We start from the raw sequence: 22,417 nt of genomic DNA, 5'->3' as shown, positions 1-22,417 counted from the left end.
ATAAATAAGAAGATGTGATATGAGTGCCAATAAATAACTCTCCATCCAAGTCACAATGTATAAAAAGTAAACAATAATAGGTAAAAGTTCAGTCTTCAACACGGAACACAAGGATTCAAACTGTTATGTAGATTTCTTTTACTTAATGACCCTATGTGTTAGTTTGGTATTAACAATCATATAAGGCTACAAGGTTAACAGATGTTTTATTTCAGAATATAATTAACATCTTTTTACAAATGATTGACAAACTGTTACTAAAACCTGGTTAGGAGTGTCTCATAGATTAACTTTTCTTACAAATAGAAAGTTTTGTAATAATGTTGCTCTTAAAACCTTGTGTTTTATTTCAGTAATGATAAACAACACATGCACATTTACCTGCGATTCAATATCTTAAGATGAACTGCAAAAACCATCATATAAACAATGGCTGGTAAAATAATCAGACAAAGTACTCTGGCTAGGAAATGTTTCACAATTAAAACCTGGAAAACAATTATTAATATGCAAACATAATTTTAATATCACACAACAAAAAGAATAAACAATATAAACAAGGAAAAAAAGCATTCAAGCATGACGAAAAAAAAAGTGTTGAAAACTGATTATTTAAGTGAATCTTCCAGGTCCAAGGACCATAACTCTGCACAAAATCATCAGACAGGAACAAAATTCAAATTGATCTGCTTGTCATGATAAAACTTGTCATAATAAAACTATATACCATCTTTCAAATCAATTTCTTCAAGCATATTTTGCAATAAACTTGTAGCAAACAATTCTCAATAACCATATTTCATCACATTTTGAGCAGCTCTAAAGTACAAATGCAGGTACAACATGCATGCTAATAAACATCACCAAAGTATTTCTGGCATGCAACACAGTTATTTCCTGATAAAATTAGCATTTTATTACAAAACTATTTCTTAGTTTTAAAGTTCTCTCATCAAAATTAACATACAAAAGAAATACTTTACCATAGTTAAACATTTTTCTCCCACAAGGCACCATAGATCTGCTGCTGTAGAATATCCAGCAAATAATATAATAAATAAACCAACAAACTTAACACTGAAAATATAGAAAATCAACCATTTTAAATAAAAAATAAAACAAACATCTTCAACTTCCACTCTGTGTTTTTGTTAGATGTATTTCTATTTGTATCAATCTAACGAGTAAATCCTTTTTCAACTGATTTATATAGTTTGTTCTTAAGCTTTACTGTTACGCCACTGTCCAAGGTTAGGGGGGTATGTGCCTGTCCAAAGTCAGGACTCTGTAATTGAGTGGTTGTTGTTTTTTGCTGTTTTTCATATTTGTTTTTTGTATATTGTTTGCATAGTTTGTTCTTATGTTGTGCTAGTGCATCACTGTCCCAGACTAGGGGAAGTGTTTGGCACCAACTAACTAGTTTTACAACGCCACACTCTGTATGTGCCTGTCCCAAGTCAAGTTTCTGACACCATTGTTGAGAAATAAATTTTATAAATACACATGATGGTACTTTAATTACATGCAAGTTTAGGTATCTTGTAATTTTTCATAAATCTCTATATATGTTAAATCTTGCTGCACTATTTTTATGCCCCATTTTTATGCCCCATTTATGGGCATAATGTTTTATGGTCTGTGCGTCCGTTCGTTCGTCTGTCTGTTCTGCTTCAGGTTAAAGTTTTTAGTCGAGGTAGTTTTTGATGAAGTTGAAGTCCAATCAAATTGAAACTTAGTACACATGTTCTGTATGATATGATCTTTCTAATTTTAATGCCAAATTAAAGATTTTACCCCATTTTCACGGTCCACTGAACATAGAAATGATAGTGCGGATGGGGCATCCGTGTACTGGGGACACATTCTTGTTTTCCTATGTGAGATACTCAACACTATACTGCTTTTTTTTTTTTTTTTATCATATATACATACCCAATAGCAAAAGCTAAAAATATTCCAGTCTGGGCCAGCCAGAACCACCAATAAATACTAAATGATCTGTAAAATATATGATAAAATTGTTTTTCAGTTTTTAAAGATCAGAACCCTCATTCAATCCTAGATCAAAACATATCAATTTTATAAGTAAAAAGAATCCTCACATACTCTATTTATAAATGTTACAACATTCCAGTTAGTTGAAAGAGTTATGCTAGACAACACGTCAAATTTTTCATAAAAAATGACTTTTATATTGTTCATGGTAAATTTCTTTAAAATCTATTACCGGTAGAAGCTTTTTATTCAAACTGTTTATGGAAATACAAAACTAGAAGCAAGCAAGTTATGGGAAATCTCTTTCAAAAAATGTTGTCTTACTAGATGTGGTAGAGGTTTAGCACTTCAGATTCAATAAATTATATTTAAACTGTTTAAGAAAATATGTAACTGTAAAGAAGCAAGACATTGGAAATCCTCTTTCAAAAATATTAAGTCCTACACTATGTGTTATTTCCAATAAAAATACTCACTCTTGTCTATATGAAGAAAACTTTAACAAACAATAAACGGACATCATGATGAAGAACAGTAAAATTGGATCCAATAGGATATGTCTTGACAATGTTAATGTACCAACATCTAAAACAGAAATATATATATATGAATAGTCTTGAAATTAAAAGATGGGAATTCGTTAGTATTTGACAGTTCTATTTGAAAAGTTTGGTATTTATATGTGTTGGACTGAGATCATTATGCAGTCTCAAATGGATATATTTTTCTCAAATTGACATCCAATCTGACATCATAATAATGTAAGGGATATCATATTGATGGCTGATTTTATTTGTTGTTCCTTTCCATTGTACATAAGTCATTATACATGCTATATTTACTGTATTAGATTAAAAAAACCAATAAGTATATGAAGGCAGCATTACGTGTAAACAAAACATTCAGTACATACAAAATAAATAAATCAACTTTGTATATTTATATGAACGATAATACTTGTACTAAAATAAATAAATACTTACCTAATAATATAAGTGTAGCAGATAAAGATGAGGCTAGTAGAGATTCTGTCAATAACCAAACAGACATATAACTTAATGGCACTAAACTTCCTCCAAGTATGGCACAAAACTGTAAATAAACACTTAAAAGTATAAATATTACATAAGTTATGCATCTGGTGAATATATACATTTATAAAAAATCTACAGTGGCTGCCTTTGGTTCATTGCTGTCTGCTAATTTTGTTATTCCGGTTTCCATTTATTACTTTCAGAAAAAGTTAGGCCGTTCATTTACACACAAATTTTTTATTTGTATGCACAACATTTAGATATTTAACCATTTAAACATGTTATAAGTAGTTTCAAAATCAAATGTCAAATGAAATTTCAATGAAAATAATAATTGTTCACTGTAAATTGGGATATAAATGTGTGCATATATTATTGCAAATCACTGATTACTTGTAAAATATGAGATTTATTTCATGCGATTCCATAAAACTTGTATATAGAGGAAATTCACCACTGAGATTAGGAAGGCATGTTATCATTTATATTGATAAACTGATACTGTTGCATTTTTCAAATGAATAAAAAAAATCGTGATAATTTCTTAATGTACAGTAAATTACTCTATCATTTATCTCATTATTTCAATACAATGAAAAGGTCAGAAAAGATAATTTTGTCAAGATTTTGTTTGTTTTCACAAGTCAGTTTAATCTAAGTACTATAGATTCATTTATTTTTGTGTGTACCAAATTTTGTGGGATACAATTGTTTTCTCATGTATATTTGATTTTGTCGTTTTACAGAATTTTGTACCTCTTAAACATTTAACTTTCTGGTTCATCTGTACTCATGAAATCAATGAAAATTGGTATCCAACAGATAAAATAAATAAATCCACATCATTTCAAGAAAATAATTATTCTAAACCAATAACTTCTACTGGAATTACTAACTCAATTAAAACAGTTTTTAAACCTCAAATTCAGAAATCTCTGTGTGCATTTATTACAGTTATTTTTAAAGAACAACAAAATAGATATTTATCATTGCAATTTCAGGAAAAGCTGCATACAGATAAATGTATCAGATATCAAAAGGTGAGGTCTCATTATAGTAATTCTCACCCAGTCACATTTATAACAAGAGTGCACACGCTGAAATGTCTCGCCTTCTTTACTAATCATTGATATTATGTTGATAGTCCTAAGTATAAAGCTAACCTTTATTACAACTATCACACAAACAGAACATTAACCAAGATAACTAAACATAGACCAATGAACCTTGAAAATGAGGTCAAGGTCAGATGAACCATGCCAGGCAGACATGTACAGCTAACAATGCTTCTCTACAACATATATAGTTGACCTATTACTTATAGTTTAAGAAAAATAGACCAAAACACAAAAACTTAACACTGTGCAATGAACCGTGAAAATGAGGTCACGGTCAAATAAAACCTGCGTGACTGACATTAAGATCATAAAATATTTCCATTCACCAAATATAGTTGACCTATGGCATATAGAATTAGATAAAAAGACCAAAACTCAAAAACTTAACTTTGACCACTGAACCATGAAAATGAGGTCAAGGTCACATGACATCTGCCCGCTAGACATGTACACCTTACAATCATTCTATACAACAAATATAGTAGACCTATTGCATATAGTATGAGAAAACAGACCAAAACACAAAAATTTAACTATAACCACTGAACCATGAAAATGAGGTCAAGGTCAGATGACTTCTGCCAGTTGGACATGTACACCTTACAGTCCTTCCATACACCGAATATACTAGCTCTATTGCTTATAGTATCTGAGATATGGACTTGACCACCAAAACTTAACCTTGTTCACTGATCCATGGAATTAGGTCGAGGTCAAGTGAAAACTGTCTGACAGACATGAGGACCTTGCAAGGTACACACATATCAAATATAGTTATCCTATTACTTATAATAAGAGAGAATTCAACATTACAAAAAATCTGAACTTTTTTTTCAAGTGGACACTGAACCATGAAAATGAGGTCAAGGTCATTGGACATGTGACTGACGGAAACTTCATAACATGAGGCATCTATATACAAAGTATGAAGCATCCAGGTCTTCCACCTTCTAAGATATAAAGCTTTTAAGAAGTTAGCTAACACCGCCGCCGCCGCCACCAGATCACTATCCCTATTTCGAGCTTTCTGCAACAAAAGTTGCAGGCTCGACAATAAAACCATTGCAATGACATGAATTTACAGTGTACTTAAACTGTAATATTGAGCATCATCATGTAAACTTTTAGGAAAAAAGTTCACTACAACTTGTACCTTAATCATTTCTTCAATAAACTAAAGAGGAATGCAACTATAGAAATATCATATTCTAATATGATTATATTTGTATGTCCTTTTTTTTTTTTAACATTTGACAAAAAACTTACCATTCTCATACCAATATAGTTAGTATCACCATACTCATCTCCTGGTTTGGCAAACGGGAACTCTCCATCATAGCCAGTTAAAACACCAGACAAAGCTATCAACATCTGTTAAAGGTAAACTTAATCATTCATTTTAATAATACATTTACTTTATATTAAGAAATTCTCATTTTTAATTTCATTTGATATTCAGTGGCGGATCCAATGGCTGGATCCGCCCCTGGATATTACATGTATTCTGGAATATTATTTCCTCTGGGATAAATATTACAGTAAATGTTCCTAACGTAATATATGGTATAGAATATTTGTTCCAACAAGAACAGATATTATGACATTGTTTCCAGTGGAACTTGTCAGGCGGAACAAATATACATTGACAGTCCTACGGTCGGAAGGTCGGCTGGTCGCCTAAGATTGCTTACATCCACTTCATTTGAACTTTAATCTACATGTGTAATCAAAATTTAATAATTACCTTTCCTAGTGGTGGATGAACATCAAAGAAAAAAGTCCTCTTAATATACCAACTTCCCATTTTTCCAAAATGAGTTTCATCCCAGCTGAAATAAATATCAATCAAAATATTTAATTGACAAATAAATTAAGTTTGTTAAATAAATTAATAATGAATTCAACAAACAAAAAAAATCTAACATATTCAGAATCAACTTCAATAAGGGAATAAATTAAGTTTTATAACAATTTTTTTGTTTTTATTAAGTTGAAATTTGGATTCACATTGAACACAGATTCCTTTGATTTTTTTGTTGAATTCAATGGAATTTTTTGTATGATAATGTGGATTCATTATCATTCGTTGGATAACACTTTTTGTGGATTTCACAGGAATAGGTGAATCACAAAATTAAATGTTAAACAAATTTTCTATACTAAGGCATGTATGCAGACTTTGGCAAAACCATGAAATTAAATATCTACGAACATGCAAGTTTTCCTTAATCCAAGAAAATTGATGAATCCAGTATTACATGTACATGTAACATTGAATAATACATAATCATTGTCTCCTGGGCCAAGTTCATTGAGTTTTCCAATTTTAGTGAATTATTTAATTTTAAGCTATAATCAAATTTTGAAAATATATGTTGCTTGGTTAAATAGATGCTAAATATATATCGTTATCAGAGAATAAGCGTGGATCTCGCCACACTTTAATGAAACTATAATACTACAACTCAGCCCAATAAAGTCCTATGAAGCAGTAAGCGTGGGTACGTGGCCACACTACACTGTATACAGACAAAGGTTAACTATCCTAAATAAAATCAGCAAACAGCAGCAGAAGAACGATTTATGCTGATCATATATATATATACATGTAAATAAACTGTAAATATCGAGGAAGTATTTTAAACTTTAAATTTAATGACGTTGAACTAGCTCATATTTTTATGCCGATACATGTGTATATACAAAACATTTTAAATATTCCTTTTAATGATGATAGATATCTACCTGTGTGACTTTTATATTTTAAAGATTAAGATATATGTACTTTCGAACTGGTGGTGGAATACTCATTGATTGAGGTGCTCCTTTATTGGAGGAAGTTATGCAATACAAGTTACAAGTTACAAGTTCATGCTTAGTCAGGCACTTACTTAAATGTATATTATTAATCTGTCAAGCAACATGTATATATTATTTCTTCGACTTATAAAATTGTAAACCAACTTTATCATGTACATGTGCATCTTTTTAAGATATATATATATTTTAATGATTTTCAGATAGATCATATAACAAATACATTTAGATAATGTACTTATAATATCTAAAATCAATAAAAGTATAAGTAAACAAATTTAGAAAAATTAACCTACCACACATGTGTTGGATTTTCGATATTATAAAATCTCGTTATAATGGACAAAATAGTAAACAGTAATAACAACAGAATATACATTCTTTCAGTAGTTCTAAAACTTTCATTTTCATCTTCAGTTTTTCTATTGTCAACATTTTTTAAATTTGTTTTAGTCGTCTCTTTAAAATCAGTAATAATCTGTTCATGTTTCTTGGTTGAGATATATCTGTCGGAGCATATCTCCTCTTTTCTCTTCCTTAACCCATCAGATGACATCTTTTTTTACTGCTTTTGTAAACGCCTCGGGAAAGGGTGGACAAAACACAAATTTTTAGTTTATGCTCATCTTCATTTACGATAATTTTAAACAAATTTAAATGTAATTTGGCACTATCTGTCTTGTAAACTATTCAAACGTTATGTTTCCTTCAACATTTTTGATATAAAACAAACTTTCGCATCGGACTTCTACAACAAAATTTCTTTGATGACATACAGGTAAAGGGAGATAATAATAGTATAATTATTTTCTTGATTACTTTCGTAAATATATTGAATTTCCTATATCGAATTACAACCTACAACTGAACTTGAAAGATTTATTTGATGAATCGTAGTTAGATGAAATTAAAAAAAAAGAATAAAAATAATCCGAAACCACAATTTGGGGTCATCATTCAGGACAAACTGGTCAACACGATTTTATTATTTCCCTGATTTATTCAATATGTCAAAGGTATGTATGCTTAGCTGATAGGCCCAAATCCTTGCATATCATTAAAGCCAACAATTTGTGAGGCTATTAATCACTGACAATTATGCAAATTGGAATGGAATGATTGCAAAGTGCAGAAGCTTGTCTGCAGTGTTTATGTGACCTTGACCTCATTTTCATGGCTAAGTGGTCAATGTTGTGTTCTCCCTGCATAGTTGCCAACTGACATCATATGATATTCACGTGTAATACATGCGTTTTAAACTGTTTTATCACATGACGTGTACAAGCTTTTCACCACTTTTACAGAGAGGGTAGTACTAGTAAAGGGGGGTATCTGCGAGAAGAAAGCGAAATAAAAGTGCCATTTTACTATGAATGAACAATCAAAAATGTCTTGCCGAATTAGAATTTAAATGTATTTATCAAAGTTGTACAAAATCGAACATGTAAAATGTTGTTTGTTTATAGTGACATTGATCTTTTTACCGATTTCACGAAACACAGTGAATAAAAAACCATTTTCACGGCTGCACATGAAATAAAAATGGCAAAACACGTTGCACGAAAATAACCCTTTATCACCCTCATTACAGGCAATTACACCCTTTTTCGTTGTTTTGAATATTTGGTCATTAGTGATATCACACTTGTACCTGGGTAAGTTTAAGTATAAATTTGACTTCTCTAGAACAAAAGTTTCTTATCCTGAATTTCTTGGTAATATATAAGTATTTTATTGTAAGCTTGTATGATTCTTTTTTTTTGTTTTTGTAAAATACATGAATAAATGCTTAGGTGTCTAGATAAAAGGATTGATTGATTGATTGGTGCTAATATCCACTCTTTTGTGATATTTCGTGGTAATCAGATTTTATTGGTTAAGCTACCCAGAGTATCCGGAGAGAACAAAAGTAGTTATGGGGTTAACATAAATGAGACAGAACCAAAACAGCAAAACAATCAAATGACATCGAGAAGACAATTTCACATTTTTATATTGCTAGCTAGCCAATGCCAGTTTTCATCACTTGTGCTTAATTTCAAGCCAGTAAAGAAATGAAACTAAATGATAGATCATTTATGGAATTTTTAATCCAAATATTATTTGATTTAAAAAAACAACCAACATTTTTATTGAATAACTAAAAATTTCAATGAAATTGCTATTCTTGCTTCCTTTCCCCCCCTTCATATTCTCTGTTCAAATAAACTAGTAGGGGTGAGCCGATTTTCTGTATTTTATTGTTAATAGAAACAGTTTTTTTTTTTATTAAAGTTAAAAAAACATGCCATTTCAAATGTTGACTGGTCCGTCCATAGTAAAAAGATACCAAGTGGGCAATAAAAACCACATGTTAAAGTAAGGAAGACAAAATCATGGCCGAAAGAAAATAAGATATGAAAAAACAAACTACAATCCACAAAACACTACACTGAAAATCTAAGATTGAGCAACACAAAACCAATACAGTTACCATGTTTACTGGCAATTAACACTGAACTCTGAGGTGTACTGTGCCACATCAAATTCAATCTTTTCTTTTAAGGACATTTTCTATTTCATGCAGTTAAAGGATGCAACACAATGACCTGCATAGATTTGTAGGAGTGAAAATCGATCAAAACTTTCAAATTTTCAGAAAAACAACTTGAAAATATACTTTATTTGTTTTCCTTTGCCATGCTCTGCAACAAAATAGTTTAGCCCCATGAGGGAACGAAATTCTGTGTTCCAGATCTAAAATTGTTTTTATCTAGTTAGCAGTTTCAGTTAAATAAACCTCATTATTTTCACTGTTACTGGACTTATTTTATAGAACATTTTTTTCAGGCATATTTTATCACATTTTTTTATAACCTATATATATATATATATATATATATATATATATATATATAACTCGTCTAAACATCAACCCAACAATGTTAGATCTGTAAATTTGCTTTCGCAAATTTTTGGTTCTTCCCTCGCCGGGATTCGAACCCATGCTACTGTGATATCGTGACACCAAATCGCCTGCACTGCAGCCGTCCCGCTAGACCACACGACCACCTGGGCTCTCATTAAAAGAGCTTTCGGTGGGCATGTGTTACCTTTCCACGTCAGTTTTAATCTAGCGGCGTACTACAGTACATGATATATAAGGCATGAAAATGTTATGTTTACAGATCAGCTAAATTATCTATAGTAAAGGATCCTACAAATTAATGTAAGATACAGTCACAGAAAATAATTATATTCATAAGTACGTCTGAGTCAGTGACAACCCTACAACAGATGTATCCATCGGATCGCCATCAATGATGGTGATACATGGCTGTGTACATAATGTATATACAACTCGTCTAAACATCAACCCAACAATGTTAGATCTGTAAATTTGCTTTCGCAAATTTTTGGTTCTTCCCTCGCCGGGATTCGAACCCATGCTACTGTGATATCGTGACACCAAATTGCCTGCACTGCAGCCGTCCCGCTAGACCACACGACCACCTGGGCTCTCATTAAAAGAGCTTTCGGTGGGCATGTGTTACCTTTCCACGTCAGTTTTAATCTAGCGGCGTACTACAGTACATGATATATAAGGCATGATATATATATATACATGTCATCATCACAATATAAATCATGATTTACATGCTTTATTTCATGTTTTTTTCTTCTATCTATTTTCAGCCAGTTTTGTACTCCTACTTCAGAAGCTCCTGTTCATGGAGGGTTAGAATAGGCAAGAAGACTTTTAAAATATTCCCATGATTAAAGCAATTTTTACTACAGGGATAAAGAAATCAAATTTCAAAAAGTTTATCACATTAATAGGAGTTAAAGATCAACCCACTGACAGGAATGTGATAAAAAGGAATACTTCAAACCATCTTTTTATGGTATCAAATATTATTTATAAAACAAACAAGTTTAGGAATTGTCCTTTATATCTTTATGTTCAGCTTGATATACAGTTGTTTGTATTTATTGACAAATGTCACAATTATAATTTATTTTTATATCACAGTGTCTGGTATTTACAATGTATATAAACATAATATGATGTGATATAATTGCTCAATGAGACAACTCTCCACTAGATACCAAACCACATAGAAATAAAAAACACACAAGGCCTTCAACAATGAGCAAACCGGCATATAGTTTTTAAATGAATGTTTAGTGAAATACATTTGTACTCAGATTTTCATTTGATGGTTGTGCATTGAGATGAAACATGTTTTAATTTCTGTTGTATATTGTTTTCCAGCTTTGTTGATGAAGAAAATTGATTTTGAATACTCAGCTGTACATTTAGTAAAAGATGGAGGACAACAGGTAAACAAACAAATTGTATTGTATTTATAGATTTTTATGCACCTGCCGTAGCAGAGGGGGCATTACTTATTACCTTTGTCCTCATGTACATACAAACGTCAGAAAATTTGGTTTCCGTTCTCTATCTTCAGTTTGCCTCAACCAAATATTATGAAACTGACACACAATGCTTTAATATTACCACAAAACACAGATTGAGTTTGAATTTTGGTAGTGTCACTTTAATGGTTCTATATTTTTAGTTTGCGTTCTCTAACTTTGGTTTGAATGTTGATGGCTTCATCGTAACCATTCTAGAGTTATGCCCCTTTATAAATGAAAAAATTGCTACATTTTTTGTTTCCGTTCTCTAACTTTAGTTTGCCTAAACCCATTGTTATGAAACTTATACATAATGCTTATTACCGCTAAACACAGATCAAGTTTGAATGTTGGTTGTGTCCCTTTAAGTGTTCTAAAGTAACACATTTGGGTAGGTTCATTTTTACTATTTTTCAGGTATGTTCCTCTATAACTTTATATGATATGCAAGCGGGGGCATCATTCCCCATTTATTTAAATATTTTAAGCCCCACCTACTATATAGAGCTATTTTTCCCAAGTTATGAGTTTGTCTGTCTGATATCATGTTAAAATTTTGGCTTAATGTAGTTGATAATGTATTTGTTATCAACAATGAAATTGTAGTCACATCAACTTGAAAGGTAGTGCACATCTTGATTATGATATGAACAACTTTAGGTCCCCGCTGGTCACTTAAATATTCAAGTACTTAAACATCTGTGGCTTCCAAAATTTCGGTATAAGTATTCCTGATGAAAGTACATGTATATCCAGAAAAATGCTACAGACACACCAAATTAAGTTACAATGTACATGCATTTGCATATATGTATGGATTGGAAACAGCATCTTTCTTAGATTTGATTTCCATTAGTTAAAATGGTGAAACATATTACCTTTTTAGTATAACTATGGCAACAATCTGCATTTATTTGAAACAAAGTAGTGCAAATAGGTTGCTGAAAATGTCATGAATGTCCCCAAATTTTGGTCAAAGTAGAATTACAATCAATATGACAGATACCTTTTCTGAAGCCATTGACATTTATCTGTCAAACAAATAAAAAGCATGCATTTCACCTCATTTTTCAACAAAATTGAAAGGAACATTTTAGGGTAATAAATTTGTTGGAAAACGTAGCAATTATTTTTTTTACCTATGACTGGTACAGATGTGAAAATATGGAATGTCAAACAGGCTAAAAACAATCTTAATTTTTTTCGAGCCTGTGACTTATGTTGGCATTAGCTCACTTATTTCAAAGCTTTATATTTTAAAAGGTGGAAGACCTGGATGCTTCATACTTTGTATATAGATGCCTCATGTTAAGAAGTTTTATTCTGTCACATGTTCATGGTCCTTGACCTCATTTTCATAGTTCAGTGACTTCTTGAAAAAAAAGTGAAGATTTGTTGTAATGTTGATTTTCTTCTTATTATGAGTAATAGGATAACAATATTTTGTATGTGCATACCTTGCAAGGTCCTCATGCTCGTCAACCTTATTTCATAGATCAGTGAACAAGGTTAAGTTTTGGTGGTTAAATCCATATCTCAGATACTATAAGCAATAGGACTAGTATATATTTTGTATGGAAGAATTGTCTGCCTGGCATGGTTCATCTGACCTTGACCTCATTTTCATGGTTCATTGGTCAATGTTTAGTTTTCATAGTTAAGTCTGTTTCTTAGAAACTATAAGCAATAGGTCAACTATATTGAGTGTAATGAATAATTGTGAGGTGTACATGTATTTCTTGTTTGGTTTATATGACCTTGACCTAATATTTTGGGATCATGTTAAGTTAATGTGATAATTGTAGTAAAGCTTTATATTAAGGATTATCAACATAATATCAATGATTAGTAAAGAAGGCGAGACATTTAAGTGTGTGCACTCTTGTCTTATAGACCTACTGTGGGGGCTATATAATTCTAAGCTATCTGAAAAAATATTTTTTGCTTGATAACTTATGGTTAATATTAAATGAGATAACAGAAACCCTGCAATGAGTTAATTAGACTAATATACATGTAATTTCAGAGATCAGAAGAATACAGTACTCTTAATCCAATGCAGCAAGTTCCTACTCTGGTCATCAATGGTCAACCAATAGCACAATCAGTAAGTTTCAATGGTCAGTCATAATCACAATCAGTAGTATCAATGGTCAGTCATAATCACAATCAGTAGTATCAATGGTCAGTCATAATCACATTCAGTAGTATCAATGGTCAGTCATAATCACAATCAGTAAGTAAAGTATCAATGGTCAGTCATAATCACAATCAGTAGTATCAATGGTCAGTCATAATCACAATCAGTAGTATCAATGGTCAGTCATAATCACAATCAGTAGTATCAATGGTCAGGCATAATCACCAATCAGTAAGTTTCAATGGTCAGTCATAATCACAATCAGTAAGTTTCAATGGTCAGTCATAATCACAATCAGTAAGTTTCAATGGTCAGTCATAATCATAATCAGTAAGTTTCAATGGTCAGTCATAATCACTATCAGTAAGTTTCAATGGTCAGTCATGATCACAATCAGTAAGTTTCAATGGTCAGTCATAATAACAATCAGTAAATATCAATGGTCAGTCATAATCACAATCAGTAAGTTTCAATGGTCAGTCATAATCACAATCAGTAAGTTTCAATGGTCAGTCATAATCACAATCAGTAAGTTTCAATGGTCAGTCATTACCCCAATCAGTTAGCATCAACGGTCAGGCATAATCACAATCAGTTAGCATCAATGGTCAGGCATAATCACCAATCAGTAAGTTTCAATGGTCAGTCATAATCACAATCAGTAAATTTCAATGGTCAGTCATAATCACAATTAGTAAATATCAATGGTCAGTCATAATCACAATCAGTAAGTTTCAATGGTCAGTCATAATTACAATCAGTAGTATCAATGGTCAGTCATAATCACAATCAGTAAGTTTCAACGGTCAGTCATAATCACAATCAGTTAGCATCAATGGTCAGGCATAATCACCAATCAGTAAGTATCAACGGTCAGTCATAATCACAATCAGTAAGTATCAATGGTCAGTCATAATCACAATCAGTAAGTTTCAATGGTCAGTCATAATCACAATCAGTAAGCATCAATGGTCAGGCATAATCACAATCAGTAAGTTTCAATGGTCAGTCATAATCACAATCAGTAAATTTCAATGGTCAGTCATAATCACAATTAGTAAATATCAATGGTCAGTCATAATCACAATCAGTAAGTTTCAATGGTCAGTCATAATCACAATCAGTAAGTTTCAATGGTCAGTCATAATCACAATCAGTAATTTTCAATGGTCAGTCATAATCACAATCAGTAAGTTTAAGTGGTCACTTTGCTTTGAGATAAAGAACAGCAATACTAGTGTTGTTTGTTTGAAAAGATTTTTTTTTTATGAATTAATACTCTATATGCCTTATTTATTCTTTTACATAGTGTTAACATACAGAATATCATGCATTTTATGAAACTAGCTGGATGTTATATGAAAGCTTTAACATGTCAGTGCTGATTGTTTAGCTTAGAAATTCTTCCTTTTTTTCTCTTTCATTTAGGTTGCTGTATTAGAATATTTGGAGGAAGCTTATCCAGATCCTCCATTATTACCAAAAGATTCCTTACAAAGAGCTAAGGTAAGACATTCAGAAACAATTATAAATATAGGCTACTTCATTATTGAACTTTAGTATTCTGTTACAAGAAACCATTTTAAAACAAAGTTCTAGGGACATATTATCATATGAAGAAACAGATTTTTTTGTTGCTTTTATGTATATGCTATACATTAATTGTTCTATTTTTCAAAATTTTAATTGACTTTTTCACACCATGGGTAAATTATCCTGTAGTAATTGGTTAAACACCATCACGTGTTGACCCCCTATGGATTTGCAGGGGCTAGTAAATTTCATAGGGGGTTCATGACATCACATATTTCTTTGGAACAATTCCTTTACTCATTTTTAAACCAGGATGTAAAATTGAAAATTAATAATGAAAAATTTCCAGTGTAACATATTTTTAACTTCAATGTTGCTGCGTGTTGTCAAATTTATACTTGTTTTCTTTATTTTGGGGAAAATTCAGAAAAAAATTGCGTTCTCTTGAATTTTTTTAATATTTTTGTCCTCAAGTTTATAAATTTTTTATTTTTGACATTATATTTTTTTTTTTTTTTTACATTAAATTATTTTTTTTTACATTTTTTTTTTTATTTTGGCAAATTTTTTTTTATTTACATTTTTTTTTAAATTTCGCCAAAATTTTATTTATCCTGGGTTGAACAAGGGTGGGGTGTTATTTACACCTGGGTAATTAACCAATCAGATTGCAGGATATTTGCTGCATAAGAAATAAGAAACTTTACAACACTCATTGTGCAAAGTATTTTTTTGTCACTTATCCTTTTGGTCCTAAAACCATTAGAATTTGTTACAACAGGTATCCAAAATGTATATGATATCTTTAAAATTACTGCATTTTTACAGTTTAAAAAAATCACGACTTTCATAGATACTGCCTCTTTAAAATTAAAATTCTTTATGTTGATTATTTTGTAGGTAAGGGAGATAACTGAGACAATTTGTTCTGGAATCCAGCCATTGCAGAATTTAGTTGTTCTTCAGAAAATTGGAGATGAAAAGAAGAATGAATGGGGACAATTTTGGATAAACAAAGGATTTGTAGGTAAGAACAACATACTATTTTAAGATGTAGCTATTTTGGTCAATTATTTGTAAAACAATAGAAAATTATCATTTTTATACACATTGTCATTGGATTCATTACACACTGTTTTCACTGAATATATTATGTTTCTATTTTCCAAAAAACATTCTTTATACAGAAAGCAATTTCTTTATAGACTTAAATCATATCTAGAAAGAGAGTTTTTTCTATATGTTATATGCATCACAAATTGGAGATTAATAGATATTTCATATTTTTGGCAAATATAACAATTGCTCTCTATGAGTTCTGATCCTTCAATTCCTGAAAAAAACGTCTCTTATCGATGATAGAACACAAGCTACATTGCCTTGTTGTAAATGCTGCTGTATTAGATATTTCTGATTGATGATAGAACACAAGCTACATTGCCTTGTTGTAAATGCTGCTGTATTAGATATTTCTGATTGTAGCCTCTCTTATTGATGATAGAACACAAGCTACATTGCCTTTTTGTAAATGCTGCTGTATTAGATATTTCTGATGCCTTTTTGTAGATGCTGCTGTATTAGATATTTCTGATGCCTTTTTGTAGATGCTGCTGTATTAGATATTTCTGATGCCTTGTTGTAAATGCTGCTGTATTAGATATTTCTGATGCCTTGTTGTAGATGCTGCTGTATTAGATATTTCTGATGCCTTGTTGTAGATGCTGCTGTATTAGATATTTCTGATGCCTTGTTGTAGATGCTGCTGTATTAGATATTTCTGATGCCTTGTTGTAAATGCTGCTGTATTAGATATTTCTGATGCCTTGTTGTAGATGCTGCTGTATTAGATATTTCTGATGCCTTGTTGTAGATGCTGCTGTATTAGATATTTCTGATGCCTTGTTGTAGATGCTGCTGTATTAGATATTTCTGATGCCTTGTTGTAAATGCTGCTGTATTAGATATTTCTGATGCCTTGTTGTAGATGCTGCTGTATTAGATATTTCTGATGCCTTGTTGTAGATGCTGCTGTATTAGATATTTCTGATGCCTTGTTGTAGATGCTGCTGTATTAGATATTTCTGATGCCTTGTTGTAGATGCTGCTGTATTAGATATTTCTGATGCCTTGTTGTAGATGCTGCTGTATTAGATATTTCTGATGCCTTGTTGTAGATGCTGCTGTATTAGATATTTCTGATGCCTTGTTGTAGATGCTGCTGTATTAGATATTTCTGATGCCTTGTTGTAAATGCTGCTGTATTAGATATTTCTGATGCCTTGTTGTAAATGCTGCTGTATTAGATATTTCTGTAGCTTACAACTAAAGGATAATACTAAGTTTTGAGGTTTTTATTAGACAATAAAGATTGTGTCAATGATTTGATTTAATTTGACTAATCATAGTTTGTATTACTGTTTGCTTTTTTCACTTAAAGCTTTGGAACAATTACTCAATAAAACTGCAGGAAAATATTGTTTAGGGGATGAAGTAACCATGGCAGATTTATGTTTAGTGCCACAAGTTGGTAATGCTATAAGGTAAAGTAGGTCAAATAAATAAATTAAGAATTTATATTGCTATATGTAGTTATGAGAACTCATGATCCTTCTTCATGTTGATACTGTTTGCTTATATTTTGGCATAGCACAAAGTCATGTATTTGTCAGACTGTTTATGAAGCCTTACACTAAATACATTGGATATATAATACTGATTGATACTTGGTCTAGGAAATTTAATTGATATATTAGTTGTAATTGGTTTTATATGCGGATCCTGGGTGGCCCCCCTTTTGTGGGAAAAATTTGGTTGATTATATATTTCTTTCTGTCTGTTCATAAAACAACAAAAATTTCAATGGACAATCTTCTAAAAGAACAGAACATGATAAGATAGCTTCAGTCCATGTGTATTTGTGCAGCTTAACATTTACTTTTGATCACATTTAATGACGTATGAGATTGCAATAGCAATATGTTGACCTTATAATTTTCTATAAGGGATGGAGATATCACTATATGTTGCATGAGATATAAAGTTTAAGTGTACTTAAAACATAAGTCTTAAGCATAAAACAGGATTGACATAGTTTTTATTTGTTTTGAATGTTATACAAGTAAATATTATACTCTCGGACATGATAAAGTTATTTTTTATTCGGTTACAATTGGTAAATTTTGCATTTGAAGGTGTATACTTTTCAAGTGTGTTTTATGGAGATTCAGAATTTTCCTCACATACATATGGCATATGAAAGCATGATTTAAACAATTTTTGAAAAAGTATGATCTGTTTGTTACAATGATTAGTGATTTATAAAGTATCTCTTTTCAGATTCAATGTAGATATGTCAAAGTTTCCATTGATATCAAAAATCAATGAAGAATTATCTAAACTGGAAGCATTTAAAAAAGCTCATCCATTTGCTCAGCCAGACTGTCCAGAAGATCTCAGACAGAAATAAAAAGGTGACTGCAGTTAAAAACATTGAATTACATTCATGGTAATACAATATTGTTATAACCCATTGTATACTGGGTATGGACAACACATATGAATTTTAAAGTCATAATAAACGAGTGACCGGTGAAAAATAATGTTATTCCAATTCTTGAACCAATGCGTACAAACACCATAAACTTGGTCTTCTGTGCACGATTTTATCATTTTTTTTTTTCAATCGGTCAGTGTGGTTGTGAAAATATGGCAGGTAATTAAAGTTCGTGTTTTTTAGCCGAAGTTTAACGATTGTCACCTGTTTGTCAACAAACAACAAAAAAGCATGGACATTGAGCACGTGTTTAACATTTTCAATCAGATAATAGTTTATTTTTAAAAGGACATCCATGCGTATTGCGCAGACCGGATTTTTACGAGATGAGTCACACTGAGGTCACTTTGCATACGGAAAATATGTAGGGGAATTGCTTCCTGGAAGGGAGCAATTAAAATAAAGTAAACTTCTTCTATATATGAACAAATTAAAGAATTTTCTTCATCAAAAAATAAATGTACATAATTTTTATAATGAAAACTATCCTTTGAGTTATAAAAAAACATATGCATTATTTTTTTTAATTTGAGGTTTCTTATGACTTTAAGAAGACAGATATAAAATATAATGATTTTCTCACATTATTATTTGTGTGAAAGATGCATGAATTATGGTGTAGTGATGTCTATTTGTCCATTCAAGCATGCATTCTGATAGCAGGAATGGCTTTAACAAATGTTTACACAATGCTAAGTTTCAATAAGACAAATAACTACTTTTGATTTTTTTTCTAATCAGCTGTTCCAGAGTTATGAATTATACTTTTGTCTTTTGTGTAATGATAATTTTAATATGCTTATTCTACATTGCCTAGAGTTTAGGGGACGGTTAAGATCTCATAATACATGTTTTATTTGTCACATTTTGTACCTGTCCCTTGTCAGGCCCTGCCTCTGGGTGCAGGATTTCGCTGTGTTGAAGACTCATTTTTGGCCTTTCACTGTTTTCTGCTGGGTTGTTGTCACTTTGACACATTCCCAATTTCCTTTCTCTATTTTATTTCACGATTCCTCATAGCATTTTTACACAAAGTTAGGTTTTATCAAAACACTTGGTATGGTTGGATTCTGAGGATAATCAGATTATCATTCCTGAGTCATGATAAACTATTTTATACTGCAATTGGGTGTTCTACTATACAGATACAGCCCTACAGATATCGCTATGCTGTATCTGTATACTATACAGATATCGCTTCAAAGCTCCGCCCACTGCCGGACTGAGTATTGTATGAACCGGCATGACCTCAGGATGTGTATTGCTATCGCATTCCAATGACGTAGCAATTGCGAATGAACTACTGTAAACCAACTTATTTTCGCGGATACTTTATTTCGCGTATTGCCATTTAAAGTCCACTTCGCGGCTACTTAATTTCGCGAATTTCTAATTTATATAATGTAGTTCAGTAAGGAAAGATCCAAGTGTAACATATTGGCGACGATTTATATTCGCGTTATTTTTCTACTCGCGAAAGTCGCGAAAGTCGCGAAAATAAATCGCTCGCGAAAATAAGTTGGTTTACAGTATTACTTTTATACGTTCTGTTTGTTTTCAAGCATTTCTTTAGAGCAATAAGAATCACACCAATTTTCTCATAACATACACACATGAACAACAGTCTTTTCTATTGATTTCAAAACTTGAATGTGTATGATTGTGTTACAAAAACAACCATGTCAATTTCAGCATGCATGTTTAGTGAATGTAGAGTCTGAAGCATAGGACAACTGGTACACTCCTGTTTCAAATTGGACAATGTTTTTTTATTTGTTTTAACTGTTGAAATTTAATGTTATGTTAAAATAGATAATTATTCACCTTGAGCGATGTATTATTGTTGACCATTCGTGATTCTTTTTTTGTGAACCCGTCTTCAGCTAAATGTGTGATTACTGTATCGTATTACTACACAGGCCTCAAGGGGTTTCAAATCGAAAATAAATGCAAAACAAGTGTTTTTGTGTCTTTCAAAACACAAATAATATACAGAATTAATTGCAGGATAAAGACAATAACTGTTTAGTGTCTTTAAATATCAGCTGTATTATTTTGTACTCGGCTCGAAACAGGTGTAATAGCTGGCTAAAAGCTCGCATACACCTTGTTTCCTAGCCTCGTACAAATACAGCTGATATTTAAAGACACTAAACAGTTATTGTCTATTTATACTGCAACTTCCTGTGTTTATTTCCTAAATATAGTAAAATAGCTATATTTTGTATAATGTCAATTTTATCATGGAACACTTTTTCCACAATCAGGGGTCCATTAAGGGATGGAAATAAGTTTGAATATTGTGTTACAATTTAAATAGCTATGAATTTATTTATTTAAGTTGCAGTATAAAAACAATATTAAGTCAATGTCAGAAAAATATAAACTTTTTTGTACTCTGCGCAAAACTGAGGAAGGGCTCGGTAGAACCTTGCCCTTCCCCAGTTTCTCAGCCTCATACAAAAAAGTTGATATTTTTCTGACATTGACCTAATATTGTATATCTATTTGATATTTATCTGTAAAACAAGACTGACATTTTATTTTATTTTTCAGCAACAGATTTTTGATGGAAAAACTACAATTAGCCAAATAAGTATTGGATGGACAGCTGGACACTGTTCAGACATTTACCAGATTTATGGCAGCTATATTATGATCCTGTATTATGATTTCGACTATGAATCTCAGTTTTCTCTTCATTTATACTTATATACCCAAAATAATGACTGTAATTTATTTTAATCATTTATATTCTGATATATATGCAGTTTATATAGATATTGAATTTGAGAGGGTTTACTAATCATGAGAAAATATATCCTTGCCTACCCAAAGCATTTATGGTATGAGAAATAATTATGTTATCCTGAACTGATTGGAAATTTAGTTAAGTATAACAAATTGACATGTTTTTTAATCAGCCAGGCTGAATGTTTTGGTTGAGTAGTTTACAGTGAGCATAATAAAATCTTGTTATAAAAATTTGTACTAATCAACTTTTTTGAAATAAAACATATGTTTAGCAATGTAATTATGTTTGTTCAATGTTTTCCTCCCTCAAGGACATGGTTCTATTACTGTGAATTTAGAAATTATTGCTGTTTTTATTATTGCGAAAAATGCAGTAGGGTTATAATCACAATAGTTACTATCATTTTGCAATTTTTTTTATATGAATGGAACAAAACATTTCTCAATATTGCAAAAATTAAAATCATATTTAAATTGCAATAATAAATGCACAGATAATTTCTGAATTTACAGTATACACCTGCCTGTAGACTTGTGGTTAAACTGTATTGCTTCTGTTCACTATCCCATAGAACATAATCTTGCATTTTCAACATTTCATTTTTTATTGGATTTAGTTCATATTTAGTATGATGGCATGTTATAATTTAAAAATGAACTTATCCTTTGCATTTTTATGCCCCACCTAGGGCATTATGTTTTAGGGTCTGTGCATGTTAGTTTGTTCGTCTGTCCATTTGTTTGTTTGTCTGTCCATTTGTTTGTTCATCAGTCTTTCTATTCCTCCATTCGTCCGTCAGTCCAGCTTCAGGTTAAAATTTGGGCAAAGCAGTTTTTGATGAAGTTGAATTCCAATCAACTTGAAACTTAGAACACATGTTACCTATGATATGAACTTTCTAATTTTAATGCCAAATTAGAGTTTTAACCCAAATTTTAAGGTCCATTGAATATAGAAAATGATAGTACCAGTGGGGCATCTGTGTACTATCTACACATTCTTGTCATTTTTGATTTTGTAAACCCAGCTATGTTTTAATTCCTAGAAAAAAACCTATTGTACATGTGC

The 22,417-nt window shown here is 31.2% G+C and overlaps 2 protein-coding genes across 3 annotated transcripts in view; one reads left to right on the top strand and one right to left on the bottom strand.

Moving 5' to 3' along the window:
- The window catches only part of LOC139517426 (protein O-mannosyl-transferase 2-like), a 33,583-nt gene extending 25,818 nt beyond the window's left edge, over positions 1-7,765 (bottom strand). The window contains exons 1-8 of the mRNA XM_071308433.1: positions 7,261-7,765; positions 5,892-5,976; positions 5,414-5,518; positions 2,979-3,087; positions 2,472-2,580; positions 1,933-1,998; positions 984-1,077; positions 382-488 (exon numbers count right to left, since the gene is read on the bottom strand). Of these exons, the coding sequence (XP_071164534.1) occupies positions 382-488; positions 984-1,077; positions 1,933-1,998; positions 2,472-2,580; positions 2,979-3,087; positions 5,414-5,518; positions 5,892-5,976; positions 7,261-7,520 (935 nt within the window). The 5' untranslated portion in view covers positions 7,521-7,765. The remainder of the gene's footprint in view (positions 1-381; positions 489-983; positions 1,078-1,932; positions 1,999-2,471; positions 2,581-2,978; positions 3,088-5,413; positions 5,519-5,891; positions 5,977-7,260) is intronic.
- Positions 7,766-7,886: 121 nt separating this feature from the next.
- Positions 7,887-21,628, top strand: LOC139517424 (maleylacetoacetate isomerase-like). 2 transcript variants are annotated; one of them, XM_071308431.1, is made up of 9 exons: positions 7,887-7,980; positions 10,640-10,691; positions 11,220-11,287; positions 13,395-13,475; positions 14,937-15,014; positions 15,942-16,068; positions 17,479-17,581; positions 18,378-18,546; positions 21,151-21,628. In XM_071308431.1, exons 1-8 carry the CDS (start codon positions 7,972-7,974, stop codon positions 18,505-18,507), a joined length of 648 nt encoding a protein of 215 aa, XP_071164532.1. In that variant the 5' UTR covers positions 7,887-7,971; the 3' UTR covers positions 18,508-18,546; positions 21,151-21,628. The 2 variants fall into 2 exon arrangements, with proteins under 2 accessions (XP_071164532.1, XP_071164531.1); XM_071308430.1 differs by having other exon boundaries at positions 7,889-7,980; positions 18,378-18,511.
- Positions 21,629-22,417: the final 789 nt, after the last annotated feature.

Source organism: Mytilus edulis, chromosome 3, assembly GCF_963676685.1.
Source record: "Mytilus edulis chromosome 3, xbMytEdul2.2, whole genome shotgun sequence".
NCBI lineage: Eukaryota > Metazoa > Mollusca > Bivalvia > Mytilida > Mytilidae > Mytilus > Mytilus edulis.
Note: the sequence above shows the minus strand (reverse complement) of the source record. Positions and strands in the feature narration are given on the sequence as shown.

Excerpts from the sequence above, each read along its gene's own strand:
- LOC139517424 (XM_071308431.1), top strand. Across the intron at positions 16,069-17,478 it reads GATAAACAAAGGATTTGTAG|CTTTGGAACAATTACTCAAT; the intron begins GTAAGAACAACA and ends TTTCACTTAAAG. Across the intron at positions 17,582-18,377 it reads CAAGTTGGTAATGCTATAAG|ATTCAATGTAGATATGTCAA; the intron begins GTAAAGTAGGTC and ends ATCTCTTTTCAG.